Source organism: Thalassophryne amazonica, chromosome 3 (assembly GCF_902500255.1).
Source record: "Thalassophryne amazonica chromosome 3, fThaAma1.1, whole genome shotgun sequence".
Lineage (NCBI taxonomy): Eukaryota > Metazoa > Chordata > Actinopteri > Batrachoidiformes > Batrachoididae > Thalassophryne > Thalassophryne amazonica.
Window position 1 is genome coordinate 87,264,481 of NC_047105.1, and position 23,995 is coordinate 87,288,475.

The window sequence follows — 23,995 nt, forward strand, 5'->3', positions numbered from 1 at the left end:
CCAAGACACAATGCAGTGGTGTTATTGTGAATTTGTGCACTTCCAAGTTGCATGATTCTCTTTCTATTTCGGTGCAGTGGTATATACAGTAAATGTGCGCACCCCACTGTTTTTTTTGTTTTTTTTTTACATTTTACTCCAAGCCAAAATAATAATAATATTAATAATAATTCTTATATAACGGCTGAGTGGATCCTTGTCATTTGAGTGGTGCATTGTATGTCACATGACATGGATTATTCATTATGTGGATTATTCATTTGTGCTTCATTGTATTTAGAGTGCAGTTTGGTTCCATTTAGAGTGCAAATTTGGTTCCATACGTTTCCTACCATTGCATTCTGCACACGTGCACACACACACACACACGCGCACACGTGCTCACGTGCACTCACACAAAACATACACGCACACGTGCTCGCATTCGCACACACAAAACAATTCCACTGGGCTGTCTGGAGGCTGTTGACAGGAAGTTAGAATGAAAAGCTGGACTGATTTCTGACGTGATTTTTTTTTTTTTCACTGCACTGAGGATGTACACAGTCCTTTTTCTTTTTTTGGTAGTACACGCATGCACAAGCGCCGACCCGGATGTGTGTGTATGTATGCATGCGCGGGGGACAACGATTCTACAGAAAAAGAAACAGTGCATCATGGGAACCCCCCAGCAGTCTACGTCTATAGCAGCATAACTAAGGGATGGTTCAGGGTCACCTGATCCAGCCCTAACTATAAGCTTTAGCAAAAAGGAAAGTTTTAAGCCTAATCTTAAAAGTAGAGAGGGTGTCTGTCTCCCTGATCTGAATTGGGAGCTGGTTCCACAGGAGAGGAGCCTGAAAGCTGAAGGCTCTGCCTCCCATTCTACTCTTACAAACCCTAGGAACTACAAGTAAGCCTGCAGTCTGAGAGCGAAGCGCTCTATTGGGGTAATATGGTACTACGAGGTCCCTAAGATAAGATGGGACCTGATTATTCAAAACCTTATAAGTAAGAAGAAGAATTTTAAATTCTATTCTAGAATTAACAGGAAGCCAATGAAGAGAGGCCAATATGGGTGAGATATGCTCTCTCCTTCTAGTCCCCGTCAGTACTCTAGCTGCAGCATTTTGAATTAACTGAAGGCTTTTTAGGGAACTTTTAGGACAACCTGATAATAATGAATTACAATAGTCCAGCCTAGAGGAAATAAATGCATGAATTAGTTTTTCAGCATCACTCTGAGACAAGACCTTTCTGATTTTAGAGATATTGCGTAAATGCAAAAAAGCAGTCCTACATATTTGTTTAATATGCACTTTGAATGACATATCCTGATCAAAAATGACTCCAAGATTTCTCACAGTATTACTAGAGGTCAGGGTAATGCCATCCAGAGTAAGGATCTGGTTAGACACCATGTTTCTAAGATTTGTGGGGCCAAGTACAATAACTTCAGTTTTATCTGAGTTTAAAAGCAGGAAATTAGAGGTCATCCATGTCTTTATGTCTGTAAGACAATCCTGCAGTTTAGCTAATTGGTGTGTGTCCTCTGGCTTCATGGATAGATAAAGCTGGGTATCATCTGCGTAACAATGAAAATTTAAGCAATACCGTCTAATAATACTGCCTAAGGGAAGCATGTATAAAGTGAATAAAATTGGTCCTAGCACAGAACCTTGTGGAACTCCATAATTAACTTTAGTCTGTGAAGAAGATTCCCCATTTACATGAACAAATTGTAATCTATTAGACAAATATGATTCAAACCACCGCAGCGCAGTGCCTTTAATACCTATGGCATGCTCTAATCTCTGTAATAAAATTTTATGGTCAACAGTATCAAAAGCAGCACTGAGATCTAACAGAACAAGCACAGAGATGAGTCCACTGTCCGAGGCCATAAGAAGATCATTTGTAACCTTCACTAATGCTGTTTCTGTACTATGATGAATTCTAAAACCTGACTGAAACTCTTCAAATAGACCATTCCTCTGCAGATGATCAGTTAGCTGTTTTACAACTACCCTTTCAAGAATTTTTGAGAGAAAAGGAAGGTTGGAGATTGGCCTATAATTAGCTAAGATAGCTGGGTCAAGTGATGGCTTTTTAAGTAATGGTTTAATTACTGCCACCTTAAAAGCCTGTGGTACATAGCCAACTACAAAGATAGATTGATCATATTTAAGATCGAAGCATTAAATAATGGTAGGGCTTCCTTGAGCAGCCTGGTAGGAATGGGGTCTAATAAACATGTTGATGGTTTGGATGAAGTAACTAATGAGAATAACTCAGACAGAACAATCGGAGAGAAAGAGTCTAACCAAATACCGGCATCACTGAAAGCAGCCAAAGATAACGATACGTCTTTGGGATGGTTATGAGTAATTTTTTCTCTAATAGTTAAAATTTTGTTAGCAAAGAAAGTCATGAAGTCATTACTAGTTAAAGTTAATGGAATACTCAGCTCAATAGAGCTCTGACTCTTTGTCAGCCTGGCTACAGTGCTGAAAAGAAACCTGGGGTTGTTCTTATTTTCTTCAATTAGTGATGAGTAGAAAGATGTCCTAGCTTTACGAAGGGCTTTTTTATAGAGCAACAGACTCTTTTTCCAGGCTAAGTGAAGATCTTCTAAATTAGTGAGACGCCATTTCCTCTCCAACTTACGGGTTATCTGCTTTAAGCTACGAGTTTGTGAGTTATACCACGGAGTCAGACACTTCTGATTTAAAGCTCTCTTTTTCAGAGGAGCTACAGCATCCAAAGTTGTCTTCAATGAGGATGTAAAACTATTGACGAGATACTCTATCTCCCTTACAGAGTTTAGGTAGCTACTCTGCACTGTGTTGGTATATGGCATTAGAGAACATAAAGAAGGAATCATATCCTTAAACCTAGTTACAGCGCTTTCTGAAAGACTTCTAGTGTAATGAAACTTATTCCCCACTGCTGGGTAGTCCATCAGAGTAAATGTAAATGTTATTAAGAAATGATCAGACAGAAGGGAGTTATCAGGGAATACTGTTAAGTCTTCTATTTCCATACCATAAGTCAGAACAAGATCTAAGATATGATTAAAGTGGTGGGTGGACTCATTTACTTTTTGAGCAAAGCCAATAGAGTCTAATAATAGATTAAATGCAGTGTTGAGGCTGTCACCGATATGACCATTTGATTGAGCTAACTGGTGCTGCTATTTCTTGTAACACACACACACAAAATCCATTCCACTGTAAGCCGTCTGGATGCAGGAAGAGCTATTCAGATGAAAAGCTGACATGATTTTTGGCTGGACTGAGGAACTACACAGTCTTTTTTTTCCTCTTTTTTCTTTCTTTTTTATGGTACATCAAATTGTAAGTCCCTTTTCTGTTTTTATGAATTAATAAAATATCTAATGAAAAGGATGTATTTTAGCCGTTATATAAAATAAATGAATATTTTTACATTCTTTCAATGTAATGAATATTTAATTTGGTGAAAGCTGGAACATACCATTCAATGAGGCGAAGCTGAGTTGAATGGTATGTTCCACCTTTCACCGAACTAAATATTCGTACCGTAGAACTCAAAACATTCATTATTTGTATAATAATAAGAATAATAAGAACAATAATCAACTATGGTCTCTTACACTACTATAACCCACTTCCAATGAAGTTGGGACGTTGTGTAAAATGTAAATTAAAAACAGAATACAATGATTTGCAAATCCTCTTCAACCTATATTCAATTGAATACACCACAAAGACAAGATATTTAATGTTTAAACTGATAAACTTTATTGTTTTTGTGCAAATATTTGCTCATTTTGAAATGGATGCCTGCAACATGTTTCAAAAAAGCTGGGGCAGTGGTATGTTTACCACTGTGTTACATCACCTTTCCTTCTAACAATTTTCAATAAGTGTTTGGGATCTGAGGACACTAATTGTTGAAGCTTTGTAGGTGGAATTCTTCCCATTCTTGCTTGATGTATGACTTCAGTTGTTCAACAGTTCATAATGCACCACACATTTTCAATGGGCGACAGGTCTGGACTGCAGGCAGGCCAGTCTAGTACCCGCACTTTTTTACTACAAAGCCACGCTGTAACACGTGCAGAATGTGGCTTGGCATTGTCTTACTGAAATAAGGAGGGACGTCCCTGGAAAAAACGTTGCTTGGATGGCAGCATATGTTGCTCCAAAACCTGGATGTACCTTTCAGCATTGATGGTGCCATCACAGATGTGAAAGTTGCTCTAACACACCCCCATACCATCACAGATGCTGGTTTTTGAACTTTGTGTTGGTAACAATCTGGATGGTCTTTTTCCTTTTTTGTCCGGAGGACACAATGTCCATGATCAATTTGAAATGTGGACTCATCAGACCACAGCACACTTTTCCACTTTGCGTCTGTCCATTTCAAATGAGCTCAGGCCCAGAGAAGGCGGTGGTGTTTCTGGATGTTTCTGATGTATGGCTTTCGCTTCACATGATAGAGATTTAACTTGCACTTGTAGATGTAGCAACCAACTGTGTTAACTGACAATGGTTTTCTGAAGTGTTCCTGAGCCCACGCACTAAGATCCTTCACACAATGATGTTGGTTTTTAATGCAGTGCCGCCTGAGGGATCGAAGGTCATGGGCATTCAATGATGGTTTTCGGCCTTGTCGCTTGCGTGTAGAAAGTTCTCCAGATTCTCTGAATCTTCTCATTGTATTATTATTATATTATATTATGGACTGTAGATGCTGGAATCTCTAAATTCCTTGCAGTTGAACATTGAGAAACATTGTTCTTAAACTGTTGGACTATTTTTTCATGCAGTTGTTCACAAAGTGGTGATCCTCACCCATCTTTGCTTGCATGGCTGAGCCTTTTGGGGATGCTCCTTTTATACCCGTTCATGACACTCACCTGTTTCCAGTTAGGTGTTCTTTGAGCATTCATCAACTTTCCCAGTCTTTTTTTGCCCCGTTCCAACTTTTTTGAAACATGTTGCAGGCATCCTTTTAAAAATGAGCAAATATTTGCACAAAAACAATAAAGTTTTTCAGTTTGAACATTAAATATCTTGTCTTTGTGGTGTAGTCAGTTGAATATAGGTTGAAGATGATTTGCAAATCATTGTATTCTGTTTTTATTTCCATTTTACACGTCCAAACTTCATTGGGATTGGAGTTGAAATAAGAACGCATGAAAGTTAGAATTTTCGTTCTATGGGTGTTCTACAATTTGTTGTCCCAAAAGTAAGAACTGAACTGGGCAAGAAAGGTTTTAGGTTTTCAGCACGTAATACCTCGAAGAAATAACTTCACCTTCAAGCTCTTGTGACACTAAATGAGTTTAAAGCTCGAGTGAAATCACTGCAGTCTACTTTGTCTGTATGTAAATGTTTTATGTGAAATTGATTTAATGTTGAGATGTTGTGAATTTTATCTGTTGTAGAAATTATGCCGCTGCCCTCTTGGCCAGGTCTCCCTTACAAAAGAGATTTGTAATCTCAGTGGGACTAATCTGGTTAAATAAAGGCTAAATAAATAAAAATAAAATCTCATTAGGCGTGTTGATGAAATTCATGTCTGCTAAAAGCACAACTTGCTTATTTGATCCTATACCAACAAAACTGTTTAAGGACCTGTGGCCCACTCTCGGGCCGACTGTGCTTGAAATTAATTATTATTAATTATTAATCTGTGTTAACTGACAATGGTTTTCTGAAGTGTTCCTGAGCCCGCGTGGTAAGATCCTTGTATGTGTAAAAAGTCCTCCAGATTCTCTGAATCTTCTGATTATATTATGGACTGTAGATGATGGAATCCCTAAATTCCTTGGAATTGAATGCTGAGAAACATTGTTCTTAAACTGTTGGACTATTTTTTCACACAATTGTTCATAAAGTGGTGATCCTCACTCCATCTTTGCTTGTGAATGGCTGAGCCTTTTGGGGATGCGCCATTTGTACCCAATCATGACACTCACCTGTTTCCAATTAACCTGGTCACCTGTGGAATGTTCCAAGCAGGTGTTCCTTGAGCGTTCATCAACTTTCCCAGTCTTTTGTTGCCCCTGTCCCAGCTTTTTTCAAATGTGTTGCAGGCATCCCTTTCAAAATGAGCAAATATTTGCACAAATACAAAAACGTCTATCAGTTTGAACATTAAATATCTTTTCTTTGTGGTGTATTCAATTGAATATAGGTTGAAGAGGATTTGCAAATCATTGTGTTCTGTTTCTATTTACATTTTATACAACATCCCAACTTCATTGGAATTGGGGTTGTACTATGTAACCATCTTGACTCCTGGATCTCAACCACTCAAGCAGACATTTTGTCAGTCCCCACCTCTGGAATTTAACCATCTATCTGATACAGTCAAGTGAAACGTGGACATCCCCTTGGCCATCTCCAGCCACTGAGTACTTGAATCCATATTTTATTTACTTTTGGTTGTTGTTTTGTGATCTTTTTTCTGTCTGATTTGTTAATTAATATTTGTCAGTGAAATTTATTCTATTTTTGGAAGCTAATGATATTGACATACTATGAAGACTGAAATTGTTGTGTGGGCCGCTGAATAGGAGGTACTGCTGGCCCACCATCAGAGGGCGCCCTGCCTGGAGTGCGGGCTTCAGGCACGAGAGGGCGCTGCCGCCTCACAGGACAGCCAAGAGTGACAGCTGTCACTCATTAACTCCTGACATCTGTCACCTATCATCAACTCATCAACCACTCCATATAAGCCGGACGACATCTCCACCCCGCTGCCGAGATATCGTTTGCCTTTGAGGTATTTTCTCAGCCGTGTTCAGTAGGTGCTACTGTTAATTGTTATTGTGTTCCTGTTTTGGAGGTGGAGGTGTCTTACCCACCATTAAGGAACTGTCGCTGATTGTATTGCTGGGTGTACACACACCCACACATAACTGTTTCTGCTTCCTGCCAGCAGCACCAGATCCGACAGCCGGAGACGGTGGCCACCTGGGCACTCGGAACTTGGCGGCTCCAGTATTCTCCGGGTTCGGTGGCAGTGGAAATCGTGTGGGATCCGGCTCTTCTCTGGACGGACGTCTTCTATCCTCGAGCCTGCCCACACATCACCTTAGTACATTTGAGTCTGTCCAAATTCTGTATTTGTCTGTATTTCGTTGTGCACGCTTCACAACAGTAAAGTGTTGTATTTTTGGCTCATCTATTGTCCGTTCATTTACGCCCCCTGTTGTGGGTCCGTGTCATTACACTTTCACAACAGGATATCTTGGCCAACGTCATGGATCCCGAGGGGCGTCAACCATCTGTTGGACAGCCAATGGAAGAGCAGGGTGCACAGGCGTCCGCAGGGGGCGTGATCGGTGAGTTGCAGCAAATCCTCTCCGCCTTTACTGCTCGGTTGGATTTAATGACCGAGCAAAATGTCATCCTCAACCGTAGGATGGAGGCTCTCACCGCGCAGGTGGAAGCGCACGCTCAGGGCACGGCTGCGGCTTCTCCTCCTGTTGACCCGGTGCCGAATATAGACGTTCCACTGGTCGTCCAACGAACCCCCCCACCATCCCCTGAAGCTTACATAAGTCCCCCGGAGCCGTACGGAGGTTGTGTGGAGACGTGCGCTGACTTCTTAATGCAGTGTTCGCTCGTCTTTGCACAGCGTCCCGTAATGTACGCTTCAGACGCCAGTAGGGTGGCTTATGTAATTAACTTGCTTCGAGGTGAGGCACGCGCTTGGGCTACAGCGCTTTGGGAGCAGAATTCATGGCTCCTTACCACTTACACTGGGTTTGTGAGGGAGTTCAGAACGGTTGTGGATCACCCTAACAGAGGCGAAACCGCTTCAACAGTGCTGCTGTCTATGAGACAGGGATGTCGGAGTGCAGCTGCGAGGTCCGGCTGGAATATGACTGCGCTCCGCCCCGCCATCAGAAACGGACTGTCGTCGGTCCTGAAGGAGCACCTCGTGGCTAAGGATGAGCCGCGGGATTTGGATGGTCTAATCGATCTAGTTATACGTTTGGACAATCGATTAGAGGAACGCCGTCGGGAGCGAGACGAAGGACATGGCCGGACACGCGCCGTCCCTCTCCCTTCCGGTTCCGAAAAGGTTCCGCCCTCCCCACCCTCCACAGCCTCTGCTCTCCGTGTGGCAACAGCTCCCCCTGCTGATGATGCTATGGACACGAGCAGGGCCAGATTAAGATCATCATACAGACAGACGAGAATGGCCCGCGGGGAGTGCTTTTTCTGCGGCTCAAATGAGCATCAGCAGGCAGACTGCCCCAAACGGTTAAACACGAACGCCCGCCCTTAGAGACTGGGTTAAGGGTGGGTGCAGACATTTACGTGGGACGTACACGTATTTCCACACGTCTCCCAGTCACGATCCTGAGCGGGGATTTAACCCTTCAAGCCCCAGCACTGGCGGACACGGGGTCAGAAGGGAATCTGCTGGACAGCAGATGGGCAAGGGAGGTAGGGCTCCCTCTGGTGGCGCTTCCTTCACCTTTGAAGGTACGGGCACTAGATGGCACCCTTCTCCCTTTAATCACACACAAGACACAACCAGTAGTTCTGGTGGTGTCTGGGAATCATCGGGAAGAGATAGAGTTTTATGTGACTCCTTCTACTTCCCGCGTGGTTTTGGGCTTCCTGTGGATGGGAAAACACAATCCCCGGATTGATTGGCCGTCTGGGGTTGTGGCTCAGTGGAGCGAAACCTGCCACCGGGAGTGTTTAGGATCCTCGGTTCCTCCCGGTTTAAGTGCTAATGAGGAGGTTATAGTTCCCCCCAATCTGACGGCGGTGCCGGTTGAGTACCATGATCTTGCTGACGTTTTCAGCAAAGATCTGGCTCTCACCCTTCCCCCCCACCGTCCATACGATTGTGCCATTGATTTGATTCCGGGCGTTGAGTACCCGTCCAGCAGGCTGTACAACCTCTCACGTCCGGAGCGCGAATCAATGGAGACCTACATCCGGGACTCATTAGCTGCCGGGCTGATCCGGAACTCCACCTACCTGATGGGTGCTGGTTTCTTTTTTGTGGGCAAGAAAGACGGCGGACTCCGTCCATGCATTGATTACAGAGGGCTGAACGAGATCGCGATTCGCAACCTATACCCTCTGCCCCTGTTAGATTCAGTGTTCACGCCCCTGCATGGAGCCCAAATCTTTACAAAACTTGACCTTAGGAATGCGTACCACCTGGGTCGGATCCGGAAGGGAGACGAATGGAAGACGGCATTTAACACCCCGTTAGGTCACTTTGAGTACCTAGTCATGCCGTTCGGCCTCACTAACGCCCCCGCGACGTTCCAAGCTTTGGTAAATGACGTCTTGCTGGACTTCCTGCATCGATTTGTCTTCGTATATCTGGACGATATACTCATCTTCTCCCCGGACCCTGAGACTCATGTCCAGCATGTACGTCAGGTCCTGCAGTGGTTGTTGGAGAACCGGCTGTTTGTGAAGGGCGAGAAGTGCAAGTTCCACCGCTCTTCTTTGTCCATCCTGGGGTTCATCATCTCCTCCAACTCCGTCGCTCCTGATCCGGCCAAGGTTGCGGCGGTGAGAGACTGGCCCCAACCGACCAGCCGTAGGAAACTACAACAGTTCCTCGGTTTTGCAAATTTTTACCGGAGGTTCATTAAGGGCTACAGTCAGGTATTTAGCCCCCTGACAGCCCTGACCTCCCCAAAAGTCCCCTTCACCTGCTCGGATCAGTGCGAAGCCATGTTTAGGGAGTTGAAACGTCGGTTCTCGACTGCACCAGTTCTGGTGCAGCCCGATCTTTGCCGCCAGTTTGTGGTTGAAGTGGACGCCTCTGACTCAGGGATAGGAGACGTGCTGTCCCAGAGCGGGGAGTCCCACAAGGTTCTCCACCCTTGTGCCTATTTTTCTCGCAGGTTGACCCCGGCAGAGCGTAACTATGACATGGGCAATCGGGAACTTCTTGCGGTGAAGGAGGCTCTTGAGGAGTGGAGACACCTGTTGGAGGGAGCTTCGGAGCCGTTCACGGTTTTCATGGACCATCGGAACCTGGAGTATATCAGGACCGCCAAGCGGCTGAACCCCAGGCAAGCCCACTGGTCACTGTTCTTCGGGCGTTTTGACTTCCGGATCACCTATCGTCCCGGGACCAAGAATCAGAGGTCGGATGCCTTGTCCCAGGTACACGAGGATGAAGTCAAAACAGAGCTGTCCGATCCACCGGAATCCATCATACCTGAGTCCACTATCATGGCCACCCTCACCTGGGATGTGGAGAAGACCGTCCGGGAGGCCCTGGCACGAAGCCCGGACCCAGGCACAGGTCCGAAGAACCACTTATACGTCCCACCAGAGGCCAGAGCTGCAGTTCTGGACTTCTGTCACGGTTCCAAGCTCTCCTGTCACCCAGGGGTGCAAAGAACCGTGGCAGTGGTCGGGCAGCGCTTCTGGTGTGTGTCCATGGAAGCCGACGTCCGGGAGTATGTCCAGGCCTGCACCACCTGCGCCAGGGGCAAGGCTGACCATTCGAAGGCCCAAGGTCTGCTGCAACTGGATTTTGTCACGGGCCTCCCGCCGTCCCAGGGCATGACGACCATCTTCACGGTAGTGGACCGTTTCTCCAAGGCGGCCCACTTCGTGGCCCTCCCGAAGCTCCCAACGGCCCAGGAGACTGCAAACCTCCTGGTTCACCACGTCGTGCATCTGCATGGGATACCAACAGACATTGTCTTGGATCGTGGTCCTCAGTTCTCCTCCCAGGTCTGGAGGAGCTTCTGCAGAGAACTGGGGGCCACCGTGAGCCTCTCGTCCAGGTATCACCCACAGACGAACGGACAGGCAGAGCAGGCCAACCAGGAACTTGAACAGGTCCTCCGCTGTGTTACATCTGCGCACCCGACGGCCTGGAGCAACCACCTGGCCTGGATCGAGTACGCACATAACAGCCAGGTGTCCTCTGCCACCGGCCTCTCCCTGTTTGAGGTGTGTTTGGGGTACTAGCCCCCATTGTTTCCCGTGGTGGAGTGAGAGGTCGGTGTGCCCTCGGTCCAGGCCCACCTACGCAGATACCGTCGGGTGTGGCGTTCCGCCCTTTCTGCCTTGTTGAAGGCCCGGACGAGGGCTAAGGCCCATGCAGACCGCCGGCGTTCCCCGGCCCCTGCATACCAGCCCGGGCAGGAGGTGTGGTTATCCACGAAGTACATTCCTCTCCAAGTGGACTCCCCGAAACTGAAGGACAGGTACATAGGCCCCTTCACAATCCTCAAAGTCCTCAGTCCATCAGATCCACGCTGTGTTTCATGTTTCCAGGATCAAACCGCACCACACCTCACCCCTCTGTACTGCCGGACCGGCGCCGCCTCCTGCACGGATCATCGACGGGGAGCCCGCGTGGACAGTCCGGCGGCTCCTGGATGTCCGTCGTATGGGCCGGGCGTTCCAGTATTTGGTGGACTGGGAGGGGTACGGACCCGAAGAACGCCCCTGGGTGAAGAGGAGCTTCATCCTGGACCCGGCCCTCCTGGCCGACTTCTACAACCGACACCCCGACAAGTCTGGTCGGGCGCCAGGAGGCGCCCGTTGGGGGGGGGGTCCTGTTGTGTGGGCCGCTGAAGAAGAGGTACTGCTGGCCCACCATCAGAGGGCGCCCTGCCTGGAGTGCAGTCTTCAGGCACGAGAGGGCGCTGCCGCCTTACAGGACAGCCGAGAGTGACAGCTGTCACTCATTAACTCCTGACATCTGTCACCTATCATCAACTCATCAACCACTCCATATAAGCCGGACGACATCTCCACCCTGCTGCCGAGATATCGTTTGCCTTTGAGGTATTTTCTCAGCCGTGTTCAGTAGGTGCTACTGTTGTTAATTGTGTTCGTGTTTTGGAGGTGGAGGTGTCTTACCCACCATTAAGGAACTGTCGCTGATTGTATTGCTGGGTGTACACACACCCGCACATAACTGTTTCTGCTTCCTGCCAGCAATACCAGATCCGACAGCCGGAGACGGTGGCCACCTGGGGACTCGGAACTTGGCGGCTCCAGTATTCTCCGGGTTCGGTGGCAGTGGAAATCGTGTGGGATCCGGCTCTTCTTTGGACGGACGTCTTCTATCCTCGAGCCTGCCCACACGTCACCTTAGTACATTTGACTCTGTCCAAATTCTGTATTTGTCTGTATTTCGTTGTGCACGCTTTACAACAGTAAAGTGTTGTATTTTTGGCTCATCTATTGTCCGTTCATTTACGCCCCCTGTTGTGGGTCCGTGTCATTACACTTTCACAACAGAAATAGTAAAAATAAAGCTGATCTGGCGTGTTCCTTGGCTTGGTTTAAGAGTATAGGGTATAGTTTATCACTGATATCTTGCTTCTTGTGCCTGCATGCTGCTCTGCAATGGAACAAGCTAATGGTCTTGTTTTAGGAAATCCTTGGTAAGCATTTACAGTCGGTGTGTTGTGGTGCTAGTTAATTCTAGCTTGTGTGCATTTTCAATCAATCAATCAATTTTTTTATATAGCGCCAAATCACAACAAACAGTTGCCCCAAGGCGCTTTATATTGTAAGGCAAGGCCATACAATAATTTTGTAAAACCCAACTAACAAAGATAGATTGATCATATTTAAGATCGAAGCATTAAATAATGGTAGGGCTTCCTTGAGCAGCCTGGTAGGAATGGGGTCTAATAAACATGTTGATGGTTTGGATGAAGTAACTAATGAAAATAACTCAGAACAATCGGAGAGAAAGAGTCTAACCAAATACCGGCATCACTGAAAGCAGCCAAAGATAACGATACGTCTTTGGGATGGTTATGAGTAATTTTTTTCTCTAATAGTTAAAATTTTGTTAGCAAAGAAGTCATGAAGTCATTGCTAGTTAAAGTTAATGGAATACTCAGCTCAATAGAGCTCTGACTCTTTGTCAGCCTGGCTACAGTGCTGAAAAGAAACCTGGGGTTGTTCTTATTTTCTTCAATTAGTGATGAGTAGAAAGATGTCCTAGCTTTACGGAGGGCTTTTTTATAGAGCAACAGACTCTTTTTCCAGGCTAAGTGAAGATCTTCTAAATTAGTGAGACGCCATTTCCTCTCCAACTTACGGGTTATCTGCTTTAAGCTATGAGTTTGTGAGTTATACCACGGAGTCAGGCACTTCTGATTTAAAGCTCTCTTTTTCAGAGGAGCTACAGCATCCAAAGTTGTCTTCAATGAGGATGTAAAACTATTGACGAGATACTCTATCTCACTTACAGAGTTTAGGTAGCTACTCTGCACTGTGTTGGTATATGGCATTAGAGAACATAAAGAAGGAATCATATCCTTAAACCTAGTTACAGCGCTTTCTGAAAGACTTCTAGTGTAATGAAACTTATTCCCCACTGCTGGGTAGTCCATCAGAGTAAATGTAAATGTTATTAAGAAATGATCAGACAGAAGGGAGTTTTCAGGGAATACTGTTAAGTCTTCTATTTCCATACCATAAGTCAGAACAAGATCTAAGATATGATTAAAGTGGTGGGTGGACTCATTTACTTTTTGAGCAAAGCCAATAGAGTCTAATAATAGATTAAATGCAGTGTTGAGGCTGTCATTCTCAGCATCTGTGTGGATGTTAAAATCGCCCACTATAATTATCTTATCTGAGCTAAGCACTAAGTCAGACAAAAGGTCTGAAAATTCACAGAGAAACTCACAGTAACGACCAGGTGGACGATAGATAATAACAAATAAAACTGTTTTTTGGGACTTCCAATTTGGATGGACAAGACTAAGAGTCAAGCTTTCAAATGAATTAAAGCTCTGTCTGGGTTTTTGATTAATTAATAAGCTGGAATGGAAGGTTGCTGCTAATCCTCCGCCCCGGCCCGTGTTTCGAGCATTCTGACAGTTAGTGTGACTCGGGGGTGTTGACTCATTTAAACTAACATATTCATCCTGCTGTAACCAGGTTTCTGTAAGGCAGAATAAATCAATATGTTGATCAATTATTATATCATTTACCAACAGGGACTTAGAAGAGAGAGACCTAATGTTAAATAGACCACATTTAACTGTTTTAGTCTGTGGTGCAGTTGAAGGTGCTATATTATTTTTTCTTTTTGAATTTTTATGCTTAAATAGATTTTTGCTGGTTATTGGTAGTCTGGGAGCAGGCACCGTCTCTACGGGGATGGGGTAATGAGGGGATGGCAGGGGGAGAGAAGCTGCAGAGGTGTGTAAGACTACAACTCTGCTTCCTGGTCCCAACCCTGGATAGTCACGGTTTGGAGGATTTAAGAAAATTGGCCAGATTTCTAGAAATGAGAGCTGCTCCATCCAAAGTGGGATGGATGCTGTCTCTCCTAACAAGACCAGGTTTTCCCCAGAAGCTTTGCCAATTATCTATGAAGCCCACCTCATTTTTTGGACACCACTCAGACAGCCAGCAATTCAAGGAGAACATGCGGCTAAACATGTCACTCCCGGTCTGATTGGGGAGGGGCCCAGAGAAAACTACAGAGTCCAACATTGTTTTTGCAAAGTTACACACCGATTTAATGTTAATTTTAGTGACCTCCGATTGGCGTAACCGGGTGTCATTACTGCCAACGTGAATTACAATCTTACCAAATTTACGCTTAGCCTTAGCCAGCAGTTTCAAATTTCCTTCAATGTCGCCTGCTCTGGCCCCCGGAAGACAATTGACTATGGTTGCTGGTGTCGCTAACTTCACATTTCGCAAAACAGAGTCGCCAATAACCAGAGTTTGATCCTCGGCGGGTGTGTCGTCGAGTGGGGAAAAACGGTTAGAGATGTGAACGGGTTGGCGGTGTACACAGGGCTTCTGTTTAGGGCTACGCTTCCTCCTCACAGTCACCCAGTCAGCCTGCTTTCCCGGCTGCTCGGGATCTGCCAGGGGGTAACTAATGGCGGCTAAGCTACCTTGGTCCGCACCGACTACAGGGGCCTGGCTAGCTGTAGAATTTTCCACGGTGCAGAGCCGAGTCTCCAATTCGCCCAGCCTGGCCTCCAAAGCTACGAATAAGCTACACTTATTACAAGTACCGTTACTGCTAAAGGAGGCCGAGGAATAACTAAACATTTCACACCCAGAGCAGAAAAGTGCGGGAGAGACAGGAGAAGCCGCCATGCTAAATCGGCTAAGAGCTAGTAGCTACGCTAAGCTAGCGGATTCCTAAAAACACGCAAAGTGAATAATGTGTAAATAATTTAGAGGTGATTCAGCAGAAGGAGTGCTTTAGTTAAGGCACGTAAAGATTACACTGGGAAACAAATCGTAATCTAGATAACTAGATCAATCTAACTGCGCAGATTAAACAGCTAACAGATACAGAAAAAATCACCGCTGTGCTCCGGAACAGGAAGTGATACAATACCGCAGTGAGAGCCAACCACCAGTAGAGGCAAGCCTCTACTATTGTGTTGTGTAACAATTTTAGGCATGCAAGAACTGTGTTAAAAATGTAATGTTTTATCTTCATTGATGGGTCACCATAAACTCTAATTTATAATATCCAACTGTTCTTGTTACAATAAAAACCAAATGTGAGCTTTAGTTCTATTTCATTAGAGAAAAAAGCTTGATTTTTTTTTCTTCTTTTTTTTTTTACTTTTGTGCATGTATTTCCGTGTACATGACAACAAAATTAACTGCTGATAATCACTTAATATAACCATTGTATTAACCACTTACACAGGTTTTCTTATAAATTGCCACCTAAAATGATTTTCTCACCTGAAAGTAATTATGTTAAAACTGTATTTATAAAGGTGCAAAATAGTTAGAAATTTTACTTACACTGTAAGTAAAGATTTACCACAGATTTACCACACTGTATCATTACACTGTAAGTCACACCTGTCCCAAAATGCATAATGAAGAGGAATGAAACATATGCAAGTCTTACTTATTTTTTAAATATTGTGCTACTGCTTCATGCAAAAGAAGTAAAATTAATTTAATTGGTGCATTAACAAACAGAAGCTAATTAGCTAATTAATGTTATTGTACCAGCTACAAAAATCTCAGAATGAACTGTGTCTTGTGGCCACTGAACAGACATGTTCATCTCTTTAGTTGTGTTGGGAAAGTGTAGGAACACGGACCCACAACAGGGGGCGCAAATGAACGGACAATGGAGTAAGTCAAAATAACAACGCTTTACTGTTGTGAATGTGCACAACGAATACAACCAATTACAGAAATGGACAACAGTCAATACACAAAAGTGTCGTGTGGGCAGGCTCGAAGATAGGAGACGCCTCTCCAAGGTAAGACCGGAACCACACGGCTTCCTCCGCCACAGGACCCCGGGAATACTGGAGCCGCCAAGTCCCGAACTCCCAGGTGGCCACTGCCTCCGCGTGTCGGACCTGGTACTGCTGGCGAGGGAAAAAGAACAGTTAGATGGGGGCGTGTTTGCACCCAGAACTCCGAACGGCAGGAAAGGTACCTCCACCTCTCGTTGGAACAGTAATCCAATAAACTAGCTCAGTCAAGAATATGTACTCAGTATGCTTCGATAAGTTACCTCTCCGGTAGAAACGATATCTCGGCGATGAGGTGGAGATGCCGTCCTGCTGATATACCCCAGTGATAATTGCCGTCAGCTGTCTCAGGTGATGGGTGACAGCTGTTACAGAGGCTGCTCCTGTGGGGCGGCGGCGCCCTCTGGTGCCTGGAGCCCGCACTCCAGGCAGGGCGCCCTCTGGTGGTGGTGGGCCAGCAGTACCTCCTCTTCAGCGGCCCACACAACAAGTTGCTCTTTTCAATGTAATTAAACATTTGAAACGTCTTCTGTAAGACATTTTAAAATATAAAATCCTTACCGTATCTTAGCCTTGCTGTCTTCTTAGCTTTTCTTATTATCTCACACAGTCCCAACAAGTGGAATGCAGAGTTGTATGAAAGTTATAGTGCCTATTTTTATTTGAGAACATAGTCTTGAAGAGTATGATTTATTAAATTCACCTGTTCTCAAAGACACAGAACATCTCTCTTACTCAGAAGTATTTTTTTATTTTTACATAAAATTTTACCTACAGTTGCAACTCATGGGAGTTGCAAGCCTAGATTTGATCTGTTTAGCTGTTTGAAAATCCTTTTCTGCTCCACTCCACTATGAAGCTGTGTGTGGTGGTGCCACAGACCGAAGTTGCACGATACACAATCACAGCCACACAAGCTGATAACTCCTTCAGAGTTGCCATGGCTGTCTTGGTGGCTTTCCTCTCTATTCCCTTTCTTCCACAGTCATTCAGTTTTTAAGAACTGCCTCTTCCAGATTTACCACACTATTTATCTTTCTTAGTGATTGATGCAAAATTAAGTTCAAGACATATTCATTGAATTTGAAGTATTTATGTCCATCCCCTGATTTGTCTAAATAAAATTGGCTGTAAAAGTGATTATTTAGTTGTGATGTACTTCAAGGTACATATGATAGTATGATATGATAGTGGACATGCCTGAAAATAATTTGTGCCATGCGATATGTATCCACCATCAAGATAAATTTAGGTTAGTACCTTTTTATCTTCCAGTTTTCCAAAGCATGTCAAAACTAGAGCACCGTGCCCACAGCGTACAAACCTCCGCCAACACTAGCTTCCAATTCCACAAAATTTAACCTTGGAATGTCAAAATCCTGTTAGAAGTGGCTTTTCATAAGATAAATTCGATGTGATCAAATCTCAGTTTGTTCTTAGTTCATGCACTTGAATCAAAGTTTTTTGTGGTGTTGTCAAGATTTTTTTTTTTCCAACTTTTTCAGTTTCTGAATTCTTTTTCAGATCATTTTCACAGAACATTTTGTTATCTCTGCTATGTACAATTTGTCATTGCTTTTTGGCACTTGGTTTCCACCTGATAACTGGAAGATAGACAAACAAGCATAAAATTGGAACCTCCATCCAATTTTGGTGGTGTAGGTAAATCTATAACAGAAAAATGAGAGTGACTGAGGCACTTTAGATTAAGATATAATGCAAAAACTACACCAAATGGGCTTTTCAGTATTGAATGCAAATGTCCATAAAATCCACAATTTGGATCAGATCTGAATCAAACTTTGTCTGGGGATAGTGAGTGCCATTCTACACTTTACTTTTGAATATGAGCATGATTGGGGCACATTTGATTAGGTTATAATTAGGGGTGGGCAAACATAAAAAATCGTAATCGCATTAACTCTGACTTTCTGTGATTAATCATGATCAATCGCATGGTATATGTGAAACACAAAAATGAATTCAAAAGCCACTTAAAAGCACAGTTTTATTTGAAAATGTAAATGAACATTGCATAAATTTGAAAATGTAAATTTCAACTGAAACACACTAATGAAATCAAATATAAAACCACTGGCAGGTCATTTGTTATCCTGTTTCATATCAAAATAACAATATTCATGTCCATGACTAAATGTACTAAAACAAATACGTCACAGTTGTACACATACCACAATTTGATATGTGTACAATTGTGATGTATTTGTTTTAGTATATTTAGATTTTGTTGTGATTTGGCACTTTATAAGCCGATTAAATTGAATTGAAATTGAACATTTTATTGAGTCTTAAAGTAAATAAATATGAATTTGGTCACTGGATCCTTAACTTTGTACATAATGAACTCTACATGGTGAATCCTTGATCTCTGGACATAAATAGGAATAAACAAAATCTGTAGTCTTTGTCAAAAGCATTTCCTTTCAGACATTGGCATGAATGTGTTTCCGTATCTGAGCTGAGCTTACAGCTGCTGTGCTTCACTTCAGGATGTAATTTGAAAAGAAAATACAGTACGTTTCATTTTGGGAGGAAAAAAAAACGTTTTAGTCGATTGTAGTTTCTTGTTTGTAATACATTTGGAAAGAGGTGTCATTTTATTTAAAGCGGCGATTCATTTTGAAGTTATATTCCGACCGGACTGTCTCAGCCGCGCAGCGTTTCGAGCTGTGTGAACGGAACGGAGGACGATTCTCATTTCTTGACAGCAACAAGACAAGAGTCCCAGTTAGTGACTTTAATCCACACAAAAGTGCCTGACGATATTTTAATGGCTTTGCGAGGGGTTAAGAAGCGGCTTGCCGTTTCTGAAGAGCAGTGAATCAAAGAACCAACGAGCTACTGGATCGAAGCATTGCTTCAATGGTTCATGGTTTCAAAGTGAAGTCGCGCTGCAGAAATAGTTTATTACAGACCAAACCCTTAATATCCGACTTTATTTGTACATCCGTATGACTCTGAAACTCGGAAAAATCTGTATAATTTACGGACTATAGGTTGACATGAAAACCACTGAAAAGCTGTGTTCACCGCGGGGACACATTCGGCTATTCGAGATTATTCAAGATTTTTTTTTTACCAATGACGAACGATGCGTAAAAAAAATTTTTTTTACCGATGCAGGTGCATCGGTCCAAACCAGTCTGGATCCGGGCCTGATCCTGTAGAACTTTGTACCGAAAATGTCCATTCAAAAGTTCGGCGTCTTTCTGCATTTTGTTTTGTTGTGCATTGCATAGCTTGTACTTTTCTCGATCGTCGTGTCATTTTCTGTGTGAACTCAGCTATCAGCAGGAAGCAGCAGCATAAGCTCGCCCCGACTGACGCTTTCAAAATAAAAGGCAACAAGCAACAGTCATAAAAGGCTAAAAAAAAATGCAGCGTTAAGGGGAGGAACAAAATTGTCGGCGATAAAGACCTCAATAATTAACGCAACGTTAGTGCGTTAACGTTGTCCAGCCCTAGTTATAATGTAGAACATACATTAAATGGGGTTTTCAATGTTAATTTTTGAAAATTCATTCAGTGTTAGTGGCCCCTTCACACATAACACGAAGATGGGTGAAAGAAGCAGAAACTGCAAAAAAAAAAAACAACGAATTGGAGAACAACAAAAAATTCCACCTGCTGTCGGGAGGGATACACGGTCGGACAGGCATGAATGATACCGTGCCGATGGTGTCATGCATGCTCATGCGCATGCACAAACACATGTAGACAGTGTGATACCACATTGTGCTCCCACATCAGCGGGGCAATTAGATGATGGGCATATGTACATAAATCAACAAAAATATTGAAGCTCAAATAATATGAGAGCACAGATTCAGAACATTATAGGAACAATGAATGTACTGTTTAAATGTAACGCAGTCATGTTACTAGTCATGAATCTGTTGTCACTGTCAAAAAAACAAACAAACGAAAAAACAGCAGTATCTAATATTTAATTCTTGTTATGAAGAGCGAACAACACAAGTATCATCCTCCTGTTCCTCTGTACATGAACCATGGACGTAAACAAGCTAATGGACTGACATGAATGAAGCCGTGCGCTCGTATCGTGGGCACATCAGCCGGCGCAGCTGGTCCAGGTGTCCAGCTCGCAGCTCGCCGAAGGTCACGTGGCCCATAACTCGTGGTGGACGTGACAGTCTGATTGCCAGCTGAGTGTCCACATGATCAAACGCAGCTTTTCACATGGGGCAGCCTGCCTGCTGATGTGCACGCTGACGCATTCGACACTGCCCACGCTGCAAAGGCGATATGTGATTTATTGTATTTCTACATGAGGATAGCATGCCCACGCACGCACCTCACAGTGGAGTGTTGTGATGTGATATCCTTCCTGGCACAATATGTGTTCTCCAGCTGTGACTTGCGAGTCACAGCTGGTGCTCACAGCGACACGCCCACCTCTGTCGATCACTAGGATGCAACAGTTTTCTACCTTGGCAGATAGTTCTGGAGGAAATCACTGAAAAAATGACCAAATTAAAAATATGGTTTGACCGAAACAAATTGTCATTAAACTTAAATAAAACAGGGATGAAGTGGAGGTGTAAGAGTCACTACGTGTTCACAGGAAACACTTATTTATATCTATATTTATTTATTTTCATTGTTAGTTGGTTTTATCTTTTCTGTTGTGTTTAGTTTCATCAGATTCTTTTTGTCTCTTTCTCTAAAATTTTATTGTAGCATTATTAGTTATTATGAGTTATTATTACTGTTATTGTTGTTGTTGCTATTATAATTAATATATGAATAAAAATAAATTGAAAAAAATTATAATTTGACTCTTTTACAACGAACGCTGAGCCATTAATTACTATACAGAAAACAAATGCACACAAACGTGCTGAGATGCGAACAGTTTAATGCTAACTTTAACATTGAAACATAGACATGTTTAACATAGACATACTAACGCGTTAGCATCAGTCCCATTTCTAAGTTATAAAATACATCTATCAACTGTTTCAAAAGACCATAACAGGTCAGTTTAACATCAAAAGGTAAATATTACTCACAGACATATGCTCTTTAGGGTTTTAGCGGGGAAAAATTAAGATAAAGCGAAATAAAACAATAAATCAATGAAACAGCAGATCGAAGCAATCGATCAGCAATCGATTGATTGGTTCAAGGTTCAAAGCAAAGCTGCACTGCAGAAAAGTTGATTACAGACCCACTGCAGGGTCTGTAATCAGTGTAGAGAAATTATCATTTTCCTGACAAACACCCCCAAAAACAACGGCTACTCTGAAGGACTGATAAGGCAATCGTTAAGCAAAAAGGTTATTGATGTCGGTGGATCGAATAATTTCTTAACGATACCCAAAAGGAACCGGTTGTCGATACCCATCCCTAGTAATGACACACTCGTGGGGCACTTAAAAAATGTGGGGCCATTTGCACAGCCAGCTCAAATGTGGTCGCCTGCACTCTACTCTCGTGCTGGCTGCGCAAATAGTCCCGTCTTTTCTAAGTGCTCTGCGAGTGGTGTTGGATGGTCATGGGTGGCACCTGGACTTTGGCCGATTCCGGACGAGAGTGGGTCGAATGGCCATTTGTCCGGGATTCACCGACATTTGGCCGCTGGTGTGACGGCTGCCTCAAACACTCCATTTGGCCATGGTTCGATATGGCTGATGATTTTGTTCAGCTCCTCAGCTGCGGCACGATATGTCCTGCCGTTCGAATCAGGGTGCTGCGTTCACACCGGGTGCGATCAGACGTTGCAGTTTCGCGGGGGTCGCATGGCAACGGACGCGCCTCCTTTGCCCGGTGTGTCGCTCTGCTTTTGCGGCGAAAATTCGCCCCAGTGCGTCATAACATATGAGGAGCTTCCATTCCACTTGCCGGCTCCGGCTGTTAGTCAATTTAACATGACGGACCTTGATCACACAAAATGATACTCCCAATACAGGGAGTATCATTATTTGCTGCAGGAGCTGCATCTGGATGACGGCTGCTTTCAGCGGTCTTCTGCACCTGCGGGACCCAGTTTGAGGACCTCCTGTCCCGTTCACACTCGCACATGTAAACAATTAAAAAAAAAAGAAACTCTGCTGCCTGCTGCGGGGCTGCTCCTCACTCTTCCCCCAAAAAACTGTCATAATTATGTTTAGAAACCAGTCACCATTTGTTTTATTATACATCTGTGTAGTTAATTAATAAAATATTCTCCACAGATGATTCGCTCGCCTGCGCACATAAGAAAAAGGAAAGAAACTCCGCTGCTTGCTATGGGGCTGCTCCTCGCTCTTTCCCAAAAAACTCTGTCATAATTGTGTTTAGAAGCCACTCACCATTTGCTTGACATCTGTGTAGTTAATAAGTAAAATAATCTCGATGGACGTTTCGCTCGCGCGCACATGTAACATAAAAAGAAAAAGAAACGCCGCTCCCAGCTGCTGCAGGGCTGCTGCTCCCTCCAAAAACTCTGTCATAATTGTGTTTAGAAACCAGTCACCATTTTTTTTATTATACATCTGTGTAGTTAATAAGTAAAATAATCTCCATGGAGGATTCGCTCACTCGCGCATGTAAATTAAAAAGAGAAAAAACCTCTGCTCCCGCTGCTGTGGGGTTGCTGCTCGCTCCAAAAACTCTGTCATAATTGTGAAATAAAGGACAAAAGTGATATAAGTCCTGCTCACAGGCTGCAACCAGATACAGGACATGTTCACATCTTCAGTCAAACTCCAGACATCTCCACGTCACTACATATTCAGTCCCTGATTGGTCATCGCGGTGCGACGAGATGAAAAAGTTCAGATTTTTCAACTTGGGGAGGAGGGCACAGCGACGTGATGCGACGCAATATCGTGCCACAAACGCGCCAGTTGCTCAAAATCACTTCACTCGCGTCGCATCACTCGCGTCCATCATGTCGCGCTGCGTGACTTGGCGCCAAAACGCGTCGTTCCATAGGTATTACATGGGAACCTGTCGCTGCAGTCACTTGTGTCGCGCCCAGTGTGAACGCGGCATTAAACTGCATTTCTTTAAAATTTGTATTTATCTATTTTATTCTTTCTTCGTGTTTTTCAGGCTCGAGAGCTGGAGAGGAAGGAGAAAGAACTGACTGACATTTGTGCTTTCTATAAAAAGCAACTAGAAATTCTGGAGAAGAAGGTAAGTGATTTTGCAAGTTTTTTTTTTATTATCTCAAAAGTGTCTATAGCTTTGTCATGTTCTAAGAAAATGCTTAATAAAACTGATTTTGTTTTGAGCCATATGTGTTAAAAATAAACAAATAAATTACTCTTAAATGTTATATTTTAACCCTCTGTGGTTTTCTGGGTTTACAGAAGATACTTGCTCCTTACATTATTTCAGACAAGAGACCTCAATAATTAGATAAAATGTCCTGAAGGCTTTCAGCAATACGAAAGTTTCCCACATCACAAACACCAAAATAGCATTTGAAGTGACATATTGCTGACTCTCCTTGGAGTAAAATCGTGTTGAGAAGCAAGATATTTTATTCTGGAGATACCCGTGTCACAATGTAAATTTAAATTAATTGAAAGTTTCAGCGGCAAATGAGTCAGAACTCGCTGATAAACCAGCACTCGAGAGGTTTCACAATGCTGTCTTTCTGAGAGCTTCTGCAGCCTAATTAAATGTACTGTTTTTTGTTTTTTTTTTTCCTCCTTGCTGTGTCCTTTTGCTGGGAGCTGTGTGGTGTTTTCACCAAAACACAAAGAAAAAAAGTCGTTTGTCGAGTGCTTTTAAGAAATTATG

The 23,995-nt window shown here is 43.6% G+C and overlaps 1 protein-coding gene across 1 annotated transcript in view; it reads left to right on the plus strand.

Annotated features, from left to right (window-relative positions):
- Positions 1–23,995, plus strand: part of LOC117507219 (MICOS complex subunit mic25a-like) — a 351,981-nt gene that overhangs the window by 138,586 nt on the left and 189,400 nt on the right. Inside the window, exon 5 of the mRNA XM_034167040.1 lies at positions 23,300–23,383. Within this exon, the coding sequence (XP_034022931.1) occupies positions 23,300–23,383 (84 nt within the window). The remainder of the gene's footprint in view (positions 1–23,299; positions 23,384–23,995) is intronic.